The sequence below is a fragment of the Myotis brandtii genome, unplaced genomic scaffold, assembly GCF_000412655.1.
Source record: "Myotis brandtii unplaced genomic scaffold, ASM41265v1 scaffold64, whole genome shotgun sequence".
Taxonomy (NCBI): Eukaryota; Metazoa; Chordata; class Mammalia; order Chiroptera; family Vespertilionidae; genus Myotis; species Myotis brandtii.
Genome location: NW_005370460.1, coordinates 3,378,362 through 3,392,004, shown reverse-complemented (window position 1 = coordinate 3,392,004; position 13,643 = coordinate 3,378,362). Strand labels below are relative to the sequence as shown.

General features: G+C 44.7%; 1 protein-coding gene across 3 annotated transcripts in view; it reads right to left on the bottom strand.

Annotated features, from left to right (window-relative positions):
* POU2F1 (POU class 2 homeobox 1) overlaps nt 1-13,643 on the bottom strand; it is a 131,200-nt gene that overhangs the window by 26,768 nt on the left and 90,789 nt on the right. For all 3 annotated transcript variants that reach the window (XM_005880503.2, XM_014528532.1, XM_005880501.2), the window contains 4 exons: nt 11,068-11,187; nt 7,498-7,686; nt 5,864-5,990; nt 4,604-4,698 (listed from right to left, as the gene is read on the bottom strand). In XM_005880503.2, the coding sequence (XP_005880565.1) occupies nt 4,604-4,698; nt 5,864-5,990; nt 7,498-7,686; nt 11,068-11,187 (531 nt within the window). The remainder of the gene's footprint in view (nt 1-4,603; nt 4,699-5,863; nt 5,991-7,497; nt 7,687-11,067; nt 11,188-13,643) is intronic.

The window sequence follows — 13,643 nt, the reverse complement described above, 5'->3', positions numbered from 1 at the left end:
TCCTCCAATTTTCCACAGATCTACATTTCTTTTCTTTATTATCCTGTTTTTTCCCCATTGATTTTTAGAGAGTGGAAGGGGGGGTGAGTGAGAGAAACATTGATGAGAGAGACACATCGATTGGTTGCCCCCTCACGCCTGCCCATGCGCCCCTTCCGGGACCAGGGATCAAACCCTGAACCCAGGTATGAGCCCTTGACCGGGAATCAAACCCATAACCCTCCAGTGCCTATAGACGCTCCAACCACTGCTCAGTGGTCAGGGCAATTACGTTTTTTTATTCCTATGGTTTTTCACTTTTCCTAATTATCGTTTTCAAAGGCTGACGGAAGCAAAACAATCATAATTTATTTAACAATTTCTTCATTGCTGGACACTTCTTTGTTTTCACTAGCACAGGTGACACCACAACAAATGGTTCTGCATGTAGTTCTTTTCCCACCTCTGGAACTAGTTCTCTGAGGTAAATTCATGAAGCACTTCTGTAACCAGATAAAGGGCAGCCGGAGACAATGGCATCGCTTCTGATCCACAGCAGCATGTCGGTTCTCACCATCCAATCTCTCCCCAAAATCTGTCAGCAGTTTTCAAAATGTTTGCTAATTCACTGTTGCCCTAATTCGTATTTCTCTTATTACATAAAGTCAAAATTTCCCCATGTGTGAATTATTATCTGTATCTCCTTTGATGTGAATTAGTTTTACATCTGAACCCATTTGTATAAAGTATTAATGATCTTCTCATTCTTATCCTTAAAGAACTCATCAAATGTTATAGATTGTGTTGCATTAATGCAAATTTTTCCTATCTGTTTTTCCTTTTATTTTTCAACGTACCTACCTTGTAAATTATCAAAAGAAAAAAAGCGGGGGGGAAACTTTTTTTTTTTCTAATATCATGTGTTGCTTCAAACCTGAAAAAGCTTTCATTTATTTCTAACTTGGATAAATTTTTTAAATATTCTACCTGCTCCTTCTATGTATTTTAAAATATTTAATTACTAAAATCCATCTAAAGCTTACTTGGGGACATGCGGGTATAATCTTTCCTTTTTGTAGAAGAAATATAAAATGTCCTTATTATGAAAACACAAGCGCTAGGAGACGCCCTTCTGAATATCACTAGTGACAGACAGGTGCTGCCGTGAGTGCATCTCCATCGCTCAGCTGACCCTTCCTGTGAATGGTGCCTGGGTTGAGAGATCGCAGGCCAAGATCACACACCACGTCTGTGGCTGTGAGTTTTGCTCTTGTAGTTGAAACGGGTCATATACCCTTACTTAGACCTCATTAGTAATATACTCTCTCCAACTGAACTCACTAGCCCAGAAAACTAGACAATAAGACTCCGCAGGCCTGCAGCTGGGTAAGCACCTCTCTGTCCTGTGCAGTGAAGACAACACTCATTTCTGACATGGTGACACTAGTAATTTTTAACCTGGCCATTGGGGAGGTGCCCAAAATAGCACCAACCACACCAGACACCTACATGGCTGTACACTTCCCAGTCTCAACTGTCAGACTATTACTTCACCTCCAGGCTCGAAGTAGCATTGCTCTCAAATAATAAAGGACGAAGCATCACTTGGGTCACCTTAGGTGGAGTGGTTATAGAGGCGTTGCTCCAGCCCCAGCAGCCTGAGGCCGGGCTGGCCCAGACTTCAAGGACAGAGTGGAATCCAGTGAGTAGGGGCAGGATAACACAACGCCACCATGTGCAGAGCAGGTGGGCCAGGAAGGAGTCACTTAGGTAAGGTCTTCTCAAAACTCCACCCTTACTTTTCTATTCCGCATATTCACAATAAAATGTGCCGTTTAGTGTGCAGTTTGAAGTGTTTTGACAATCACATAACTGTTACAAGTCATGAATTCGTGCTCCATCACCCTCCAAGTTCCATCACCCTCCAAGTTCCCGTGCACCCTGTGCTGTCCGACCCCACCCAGGGTCCCCGCCCTGGCGACCACTGATAGGACTTATACAAATGGAATGGCTCAGCAGGCGTCCTTCATGCCTGGCTTCTGGCACTTGAGCAGTGCTTTTGAAATTCACACATGGGCTTCGCTGCATCAGAGCACATCTCTTGCTACTGCTGAGCAGCATCTGCCGCGTGGCTATGCCAAATGATACATTATCTATTCACCAGCTGATGGGCATCTCGGTTGTTTACAGTTTGGAGTGACTATGAATAAAAGTGCTTCGAACATTCATATACAGCGTTTGGAAGAACTGCTAGGTCAGAAGGCATATAGATAGTTAACTTGATAAGAAATTACCAAGCTGTTTCCTAAAGCATTTGTACTGTTTTGCAACCCTACTAGCTGTATGCAAGCTCTAGTTGCTTCACCTTCTCGCCACCCTGGTTACTGTCAGTCTTTTTCAACCTGCCCGTTCTGGCGGGTATTTGGTGATATTAGCATTCCCTCAGGACTCATGATTTGGGGCACCTCTTCATATGCTTCCTGGGCATTCACATACCTTCTTCAGTGAAGGATCTTCAAATATTTTGCATGCAATCCCTTTTTGGAACATCAGGTTGTCTCATGATTGAGTTGTATGAGCTCTTTATATATCCTGGGAACAAGTCTTTTATCAGATATTAGTAGCCCTGCACACAAATCCGTGCGCCAGTAGCTCGCTGCCGCCCTCCTGTAGCTCTCCGCCTGCTGCCCCGCCCTCCTGTAGCTCCCCCTGCCCCCCATAGCTTGCTGCCCTGCCCCTTCCTGTATGTAGCTCTCCGCAGCCCACTTGTAGCTTGCTGTCCCACCCTCCTGCTATCCGTGATCCGGTCATTACGCTGTCGGTTGTTATATAACATTTTGCATATTATATAGGGTAAGTTTTAATAATGTTTTCTTCCAGCCTGTGGCTTTTCTTTTACCAGAAGCTTTTACTTTTTACAAAATCCATCAACTTTTTTCTTTGATGGTTAGGACTCTTTAATACCATTTAAGAAATCATTACTGTGCCCAAGGACACAAAGACTATCCCTGAGTTTACTTCTAGAAGTTTATGTCTACAACCCACTTCAAATTCACCTCCACACAGCAGGAGAACCAGGACCAAGGTCCTGTCTTCACTGTGCATGGCCCACTGGACAGTGCCACTTGTTGAGAGACTTTTCTTTCCCTGGAAGCCTCTGGCACCTTCGTGGGCAGTCAGCTGCCCACAGATGTGTGGCCCCACTGGACCTTTGCTCTTCCCATTTCTATCCATGTGTCAGTCTTACACCGTCTTCATTACTGTAGTTTACAGTAATTCTTGACATCAGGCAGCCTTTCAACTTTCTTACTTTTCAAAATTGCCTGGCTATTCTATGTCCCCCACAATTCCATATATGTCGGTTAGAAATGGCATGTAAATTTCTAAGAAAGCCATCTGGGTACTGGTGGCATTGTGTGGGAGCCATAGATCAATCTGGAGGGAACTCACATTTGAACAAACCAAGCCTTCTGCTTCATGAACATGTTAGGTCTCACCATCAATTTAGGTCTTCTTTAAATTCACTCAGCAATATTTTATAGTTTTCAATGTAAAGGTCTTGCAAATGTTTGTTAAATTTATCCGTAGGCACTATAAATACTTTTTTTTTCTTAATTTCAACTTCCAAATGATCATTGTGATTGGGAGTACAGATTTTTTGTGTATCAACTTTGTATCCTACACACTTGCTAAAATCACCTATTAATTTCAGCAGCGTTTTTGTGGCTGCCTTGGAATTTTCTGCACAGGCAACCATTCGTCTACCAATCAAGGCAGTCTTCTTTCTTCTTTCTAATCTGTGTCCTTTATTTCTTTTTCTTGTCGTATTGTACTGCTAGAGCCTTCAGTACAATGCTGAGGAGGAAGTATTCGTCTTTATGATGCTGAGTTTTTGGTGGATACTTTTTACAGGTTAAGAAAGTTACCCTCTATTCCTTATTTGCAAGAGTTTTTATCATAAATAGATGTTGAATTTTGTCAAATCTGGTAATGTGTGAAAACTTTCATAAGTACAGAGTCAGAGGTGGAATGGGCCCCAGGGTTAGCAGTTCAGAGCGTCACTTAATTTACAGATGCGCCAATGACACGCTCAGTCACAGCTGAACTGGTCTAATGCTCTCGCCTCTCAGTGTCTAGACTGGTGCGTTTTTAGAGCTACACTCTGGTAGAAATGAGCTGAAGCAACACCTGAAAGTTGAGAGGAGAGAAGACACAGGGGTCAGGGCCTCTATGCAGCTCCCGAGAAAGGGCCAACCAAGGGCGCTCGGGCCTTTGCTGAGGCACCAGGCCTCTAGTTCAAGGCAAGCTCTACTGCAGTGCTGGGGGAGGGTGGTCAAACAGCCAGAACTCATTACTCACTTGCCACTAAGACTGTCATTCTTTATGAACATACGTGAAAAAAAGGACTCCTTGAAGATTTTCAAAGACTACATCAATTTGGTAGTGGTGCTTTATCGAGCTGATAAGCCCAGCTTTGAATTTTTGGTCAGTTTTTGAATACTAGGATTTTTAAAATTAGGATGTTTGTGTGTGTGTGTGTGTGTGTGTGTTTAATTCAACAAAGTCCAAAAGTCCCTTAAAACAACAGGACAAGAAAAAGGAACCCCCATGGGAGAAGGCTGACCTGGGAGGTGAGGGTGATGCTTGGCTGCGACTGTAGGAGGTTGGCTTGGCTTTGCTGAGGTAGTTGCGTTAAAAGATTTTGCGCTTGCAGGAGACCTGTTAAAACACAACACATTATGCCAGGAACATCAGGACTACTTTGAACTCATAGCAAAAAGAATATGACCGTGAGATGGAAATTTCCAACTGATCTCCTGATAGTCTTATTGGTCTTACTAAAGTTCAATCTTGCTAATGTGACTTGGGCAAGGAGATATGAAACATTAGACTAAGATGGCATGTCTTTAGTGTAACCTGAATAACCCTCTAATTGGCCAGTTCTTTACTTTCGGGTGGAATGGATGAAAGTGAAGTAGTATAAATGGAAGCAGATTGACATTCCCAAGAGCTCAATCTCTCACCCAGAATCCTTCACCAACAACCAGAGAATTGTCTAGTTCATGAAGGGAGCAGACTACCCTTTAAATGTAACAGGCATTTACATAACAAAAGGTTCTGGAGTGAATGGTCAAGAAAAAAGGCTAAGCAACAGCAATGATGAGGAACCACCCACCCAGACACCCTCTGCGCTGATGCAATTAACCAGCTTTACAAACACGATGAACTTGATTGTTGATACAATATTCACCACTAAACAGCGGTGAAGACAGTTTTTATCATTTACAAATCGTGCACACCTTCTAATATAACACCCTCTCCTTCTCAAACCTTAAAATAAATCAAATGATTGTTAGAAGCATATACTTGAATGCTTGGCCTACATTCTTTGAATACACTTCCAGGAAAAATTACCAAAACACCAGAAGCAATTTATCCAATTTATGTTCAGCACGTTGAGAGATTTCATTTAGACTTTTGGCCAAACTCTTGGTTCCTCCTTGGTGATTACAGAAATGATGGCAGGGAAGGATGACCTTCAATATTGTGGTACGCGTGAAAAAAATATTCTTCTTAACATAAATACTGAGTTCAAAGGTCAATAAAATTTAAGGAGAACATTGTTCTAATGCAGGGGTCCTCAAACTTTTTAAACAGGGGGCCAGTTCACTGTCCCTCAGACCGTTGGAGGGCCGGACTACAGTTTAAAAAAAAACTAGTCGGCTGCTAAGCAACAGGCAGCGGCGGCAAAAACACCCGGCGGGCCGGATAAATGTTTTCGGCGGGCCGCATGTGGCCCACGGGCCATAGTTTGAGGACCCCTGTTCTAATGGGCAGTTTCAGGGCTGCTTGCCCTGCAAGTGGACGGCTGTGATGGGCTCACCCTGCTGGCCCTGGGGCGTCTGTGAGATGATGAACTGTGCTGGCTGCAGGTTGGTGGTTGGATGTACCAGCACGAACTGTTGCAGGTTGAGATTCTGCTGCTGAAGTTGCTGTAGTTGTTGCAGATCCTAAAGCATTAGAATTAAAACATGGTTGGAGAGGGAGATAAAAGTTTGCTTATTCGTAACATTCTCAGATGAGGCGTTCTGTCCCAACCCAATCAGGCAACACTTCTCACTCATGCATGACGCATGCTCCAGTGCGTCCACAATGCAGGAGAAGAAACGGAGCTCCTACAAGGACTATATTTGTTGGCAGATGTTGTGTCATGACTTACGATGAGCCTAATTTTCAATGGTTATTTCCAATTCCCACAATAAATGGTTAAAGGTGTGTTTTAACATGTAGAGACCAATATGGGTTTTAAAAATCAAGTGGAGTTTAAAAATCAAATGAGAAAAGAATTTGAGTTTTTAAATAGTTAACTGATTTTTTTCTCTGAAGTAAAAATTGAGAGTGCTATCTGAATTTGCATAAACAAATTTAAAAATCTATAGTGATTTATGAAATTTGGCACCAGCTCATTGAACTCAACTGAGAAATCACTGTGAAACATTACGTTATCCATACAAAAATCTGATCGATAACATCTTATCTTATTAAAATAATGTCAACATAGGGTCTCACAGCTCAGGCACTAACAACATGTTTTTGTTGATCAAGGAAGTGGTCAAAATAAAAATGTCATCTTGATAAAGATTGTATATAATAGTCAAAAAAGTTAGTCTGACATCTATTCCCTACTCTTGTAGTTGTTTCTTTGTGCTGTCTAGTCACACCCCGCTCCCTTTCAGTCCATTTCCAAGGCCTCTCTCGGGGATGAACACAGCTGTCCAGGACCAGGCTCATAACAATCTTCACAGACCTCACTGCCCTGACTACCCCTTCTCTCTTCTTCTCCTTGAGACGAAGGATTTCATTCACCTTCCCTCCTTGGTGGTACTGTCTATGCCTCTTAAATGCATTTTTATTATCTCTGATACTTGGCTCCAAAATGTGAAAAATGAAACCAAACAATGTCCTACCACAGTTCTGCCCAAGCTCCTCGGCTACAGCAGGCGCCTCGCTGGCTCGCACATGGGCAGCACCCACTGCAGCACCGGACAGAGCCAGGCTGCAGCCAGTGGCTAATGAGACACAGTGACCAACCCCCTGCTTCAAAAATATGCCAGCTAATTACTCAAGAGCTGTCACTTAATACAGTCAGTTATTCAAACAATCACTTATGTGTTTATAATATCAACTCAAGCAAACAAATGTATTATCACTTGTAGTTCAGTGGTAAGGAAGGTTACCACTTACCTCACTGATTGAGAGCTCCTGAGCCTGCAAGGGCCCCACTAACAATCAGAAAGTGAATTTCCAATTAAAGAAAAACTGCCCTTCTGATCCTCAGCCCTGCCCCGGCTCCGAGACTGTCCCTCACTTCCTGCTCCGGCTCTGAGACTGCTCCTCTCCCTGCTCCGGCTCTGAGACTGTTCCTCTCCCTGCTCCGGCTGTGAGATTGTTCCTCTCCCTGCCCCGGCTCTGAGACTCCTCCTCTCCCTGCTCCGGCTCTGAGAGCTACTCACTCACCTGTGCGATCTGTATAGGCTGAGACAGCGGGATCTGCGTCATGGGAGTGGCAGCGGAGGCAGAGATGGTGGCCCCGGCAGCACTGTGCTGTTGGCTGGCGGAGTGCTGCTGTACCGCAGCGGCCAGCAGCTGTGCCTGTGCCTGCGCCTGCTGCAGGAGCAACTGCTGCTGGGCTGGCGTCAAAGTGAGCTAAACAAAATTAGGACAAACAAGTGGAAAGAATTAAAGAAGAAGGGCCCCTAATTCAAGTCAACTGCTCTGAAGGAGGTAACTCAAGTGGTATTAGATCTTAGCTACCAACTTCACATGGTTAGCATGAGACTAAAATGTTCATCAGTGATCAAGCTACCATTACCAGCAGAACATTTAAATGAAAATGGTGGACCTCACTCTGGACTTAAATCATTCAAGCTTGTCCAGGGCCCTAGGTTTCAAGCAAAATAGTAATAAACTAGTAAGCAAGAAGAAAAAGAATCAACACTTACAGGCTATGAAAAGAAATGTATACCCAACAGAGCAGCAAGTGGGTAGTCAGATGAATGAGGACCAAGTAAGCTGCATCTGACATGGGACGGGCTGATAAGGCCCAGCTGCTCCCCATTAGCATGAATCCTGCCCTAGTCCGTCATTTCCATTATGGCTGAAGATATGACTAAAGAATTATGAGCTCCATTTGTTTCTTTTCCAAGTTTCCCTGCAGCCCTCTCCCTCCAACAGTCCTTTCTGTTATTGAAAGCAATGGGCCTGCTACTTTACATCCCCTTTCCCACACGTTATCTCTGTGAAACAGGTGGTGACAGCCCCTCTCTCTACATGCAAATAATTTCTGATGCAGGTTTAACAGAGACTCCAGCCACATAAACCTGGAATCCCAAGTGTCCCTCACTATTATAGAAACTCATCACCCAAAGCAAAAACTCAACCAGTAACAGAGGAAATATATTCAGAGCAGATTTAAACTTGCTTTCACAATGCAACTTATTTCAGGCTGCATTAAAGCAGTGTGCTTCTCCTTCCTTTTGATGCCACGCACTGATCAAAGGAGAAGGAATACTATCATATTCTGAAGAGCAAGGACTGCCACTTGGCGCACACCTCCTCCTAAAGCAGTGATGGTGAACCTTTTGAGCTCAGCGTGTCAGCATTTTGAAAAACCCTAACTTAACTCTGGTGCCGTGTCACATATAGAAATTTTTTGATATTTGCAACCATAGTAAAACAAAGACTTATATTTTTTATATTTATTTTATATATTTAAATGCCATTTAACAAAGAAAAATCAACCAAAAAAATGAGTTCGCGTGTCACCTGACACGCGTGTCATAGGTTCGCCATCACTGTCCTAAAGGGTCCGATACAACCTGTCTGTGCCTTAGAGACAGAATCCGAATCAAACGATTCGAAAGTCAGATTCCATTCCAGATATGTTTATAGAGGTTTCATATAATATATGAACATGTATTCATCTCTACTAATGGGATTTTGTAAACAATTTTGCAATAATTCTTAAAAGAGCTTTCTACTGCCAAAACATACTTAAAGGAAATGAAGGACATACAAAATTTTGTGGGTTGATGTGATATGAATTGATTAATAAATAACTCTTCCTTACTACTCCTTAATACCCCGCCTTCTCCCCCAAAAATAATGAGAAATTTTCAGCATTAGAAAAATATTTTTAAATATTTTTATTGATTTCAGAGAGAAAGGGAGAGGGAGAGAGAGAAACATTAATGATGAGAGAGAATCATTGATCGGCTGCCTCCTGCACGCCCCCAAATGGTGATTGAACCCGCAACCCGGACATGTGCCCTGACCAGAATTGAGCCGCAACCTCCTGGTTCATAGGCTGATCACTAAGCAATGCCTGCCAGGCTGGAAAAATACAGTGGGGCCTTGACTTACGAGTGTCCCGACTAACGAGTTTTTCGAGATACTAGCCGTCTCTCGGCCGATTTTTTGCTTTGAGTTGCGAGCTAAAATTTGGGTTACGAGCCAGCTTCAGACACCCCACCGCTAGTTGGCGCAGCGAACATCACAGTGAACGCCACAACATCAGCCCAGCATCACGTGTCTCACTCGTTCACTTTTTGATTTGACATACGAGTAATTTGAGTTACGAGCTCCGTCACGGAACGAATTAAACTTGTAAGTCAAGGCCCCACTGTATTTTAAATGGTATCTTAGAGCAAAGACAGCTGAAAAGTTAAAAGCTCAATATATTCACATAGGCCAACTTATCCTATATAACAAAAGCCTATAATGCAAACTGACTGAACGGCAGAACAACCAGCAGAATGACTGGTCACTATGATGTGCACTGACCACCAGGGGGCAGACGCTCAACGCAGGAGTTGCCCCAAACCTGCAGGCCCCAGGCCAGCCAAGGCAGATGCCAGGGGGGCCCCTGATCATCTCGCCGGTCACCCCACAGATCGGCCCTGGCCTAGGGACCCTACCTGTGCATGAATTTCATGCACCGAGCCTCTAGTTGCCAATAAAAATAAATGACATTTATTGAATACTACATGCCCAGCACTGTTCTATGAGTTTTACATACAGTATTACCCTTAGTCTTTGGCATGGGCATTATCAACATCTGCATTTAAGCAAAGGAACACTGAGCCACAGGGAGATGGCATAATTAGCCCAGACAGTAAACTGAGAGCCAGAATTTGAGACCAGAGGCTTAATTTTAGAACATCACACTGTAACTTAAATGTTCTTCTGTTATAGGCATTACTAGTGACCCGGTGCACAAAATTCGTGCACATTAAAAGAGAATTAATTAGAGGAAATATTTTAATATTGCTATTTGCCCTTTCTCTATAATAGAAGTGTCAGAGATGAAAGAAAATTAGTAAAATGTATATGAAAATCTTCCTCTTGTCAGAGCCTGGGGCATGCCATGGGAACCAGAGTCAAGTCCTCGCCCACCCATGTGCGCCTCGAAATCGTGCGAGACCCAGACCCGGCCGGCCCCACCCCCATCAAGCCCCTCCAGGTGGGGGGGTGTGGCCTGAGGTCCCCTGTCAAGCCCCACCAGGCGGGGGCGCAGCCTCAGGTTCCTGCTAATTGTTCATTAAGGGAACTTGGCCTCCACTGTGGGTGCAGCAATCTTGTGTTATGGAATCCCTGCCTCCACTGTGGGCCCAGCCATCATGACTGTTACCGCGTGACAGTCAATATGCATATGCCCTCTTTATTAGATAGGATTCCCTTCTTTAACTTCTGCTCTGCAATGATGTCATAACGCAAATGGTCACTACTATTCATCAATGCAAGAGTCTCACCCACTGGACAATGATTCCACCGCATGACGAAGCAACAGTGGAAACATGGGCTTAGAAACGCTGTCAGTTTATCCCAAGCATCTGCAACTGTAGAAAATATACCCTGAAAACCTAAGTAATTCCCTTCTCAGAGCTGCCTCCAGTGTAGAGAGTTCCCTAAGACATAATGGTGCTAGGCCCAGCCCCGTTACTGCCTGCTACGGCAGAGTCCTAATCAACAGCTGGCCAATGGCAGTCTGGCACAGAACGTCTATTACGATGCTCCCAGAAAACTTACCCCGGTTATCTGCCCTCCAGCCAGCATGAGCTGGGTCTGCGGGATGGCTGCCTGCACTGAAGGCTGCTGGGAAGGCTGGCTTGGCTGCTGGGAATCCCCCGATTCTTCATTAGATTTAGACTGAAGGTGGGAGGGGGTAAAGAGATTTCAAATTGTTCATTAAAAGAAATGCACTTATAACTCCATATTTCAAGAATTATTTAAAACATGAACTTATTCAGTCATGAGTTTTCTGGTTTCATTCTTTTCCTTTCTTATAAATCTGTGTATTTTCCTGATTTTGCATATTAAGTTTATAGATTTTTTTTTTGTTCCATTGCCAACAAAGCTGTATTATAATTTTTAAGAAGAAAAAATAATTTGGTCCTCCACAAACCGGCGAAATTCACCCTAATCCTCCCCTCTGGGAAGGGGTGAGGGGAGAGCGCACTTTCCACCCCTCTACAGGAGAGCTTCCCGCCCCACATTCCGAAGGGCCTTTGGTGGGCAGTCTGGCCTTACTCCCACGCAGAGAGTGATTTCCTGGCCCACGGAACTTCCTTTAATATCTAGAGAACTTTAACCTAGCATCGCCCATCAAGTAACACCGCAGCTTAGAGGGAAACGCTGACCTCAGGAGGGAAAGAACTCAGTCCTGGAGAGGCACTGAGAAAATATTTTATGTTAAATTAACACTGGTTATATAGAGCATTGAAATGTTGCATAGATTTGCATATTTCCCACCACCTGTTTTGGGGACTGCAGCAAGGCTAATTAACATAGAGGCTCTGATTAATTCTGCCAGTCAGTGAGGTAATTACAGTGCAGGACTGTAAACACACGGCACTGGAGACACAGCCTGTTTGCCAACATCTCTCTAAGGGATGAAAGTTTACCATGGCAACCCAGGCGATTTTCCACCTCCTCTCCCTCACAAAGGGAGGTTGCACTATCTCCCTCTCTTTTCCCTCCTTGTTTCCATGTAGGCCCATATTCCACTGGGTTGCATGGAATGCTCAAACCCGAGGTCTTGAGTCATTAGCAACACTGAAACCAATCTTCCAGAAACTGTGTCCCCTCTTGGCTCTTAGTTACCTAAACACGCTAATGAAAAGAAGCAGCAGGTTGATTGAAATATTAAGGAGTCGCCGAAACCGGTTTGGCTCAGTGGATAGAGCGTCGGCCTGCAGACTGAAGGGTCCCAGGTTCGATTCCGGTCAAGGGCATGTACCTTGGTTGCGGGCACATCCCCAGTGGGAGATGTGCAGGAGGCAGCTGATCGATGTTTCTCTCTCATCAATGTTTCTAACTCTCTATCTCTCTCCCTTCCTCTCTGTAAAAAATCAATAAAAAAATATTAAGAAAAAAAAAAAGAAATATTAAGGAGTCATGCCTAATACTTGAACTTGTCATGCCTTTGCCATATGATTCACAGCAGCAATGTAGCCAGATTTAAGTTTTGTTTTAAACTTGTGACTGACTGAAGCACATCAATATCTATAAACAGGTTCCCTTACAATCCTCAGAATCATAACATTTCTGAGCAGAGAGGAACCCTGGCAATCCTCTCAGTTACCCACTTAAAGGCAGATCAAAAGACATGAGCCCCAGAGGTTAAGTGACTTGCTAAAGGTCACACAGCTAGCAGGCACAGAATGAGACTCAAACCTAAGACCGGCTCTCAGTCCTGGACAGTTCCTCTGCACTAGAGTGTTTCTCTAAGATATGACGATGAGCAACAGAAAGACGGTTGGAAACAGAAGGACATTTATGACGTTATTTGGCTTGGTGTTTAGGGATGCACTACAGCTGCATAACTTGGAAACGTTTTTCCTGGACTTACACAGAAAACTTTTGAAAACTGACTTTTCTTGATCGCTTTTGGTCATTCACAGTAGCAGCATCGTGTAAAATCCATCTTCATTAGTGGCAATGATTACCTCTATTTGGATCTTCATGAGAATCAGTACTACAAAAAGGGTACTACTCCTAAGTATTTCCTATTATAAAATTACTAGAGGCCCGGTGCACAAAAATTTGTGCACTCGGGGGGCGGGGTAGGGGGGTCCCCCAGCCCGGCCTGTGCCCTCTCGCAGTCTGGGACCCCTCGGGAGATAACGACCTGCTGGCTTAGGCCTGCTCCCGGGTGGCAGAGGGCAGGCCCAATCCCTAAGTGCAGCCCCTGGTCAGGCTCAGAGCAGGGCCGATTGGGGAGTTGGGGCGCCGCCCCGTCATGCACAGAGCAGGGCGGATCGGGAGGTTGCAATGCCACCCTCAGTCACGCTCAGGGTAGGGCCGATTGGGGGGTTGGGGCACCGCCCCCTGTCACACACAGAGCAGGGCCGACCAGGGGGTTGGTGCGCCACACCCTGTCAAACACAGAGCCGCAGGGCAATCAGGAGATTGGGGAGCTCCCCCCTATCAGGCACAGAGCAGGGCTGATCAGGAGGTTGGGGCGCCTTCCCCTGTCACGAACAGAGCAGGGCAGATAGGGAGGTTGTGGCCCCGCCCCCTGTCACACACAGAGCCACAGGGCGATCAGGGGGTTTGGGCGCTGCCCCCTGTCACACACAGAGCCGCAGGGCGATCAGGGGATT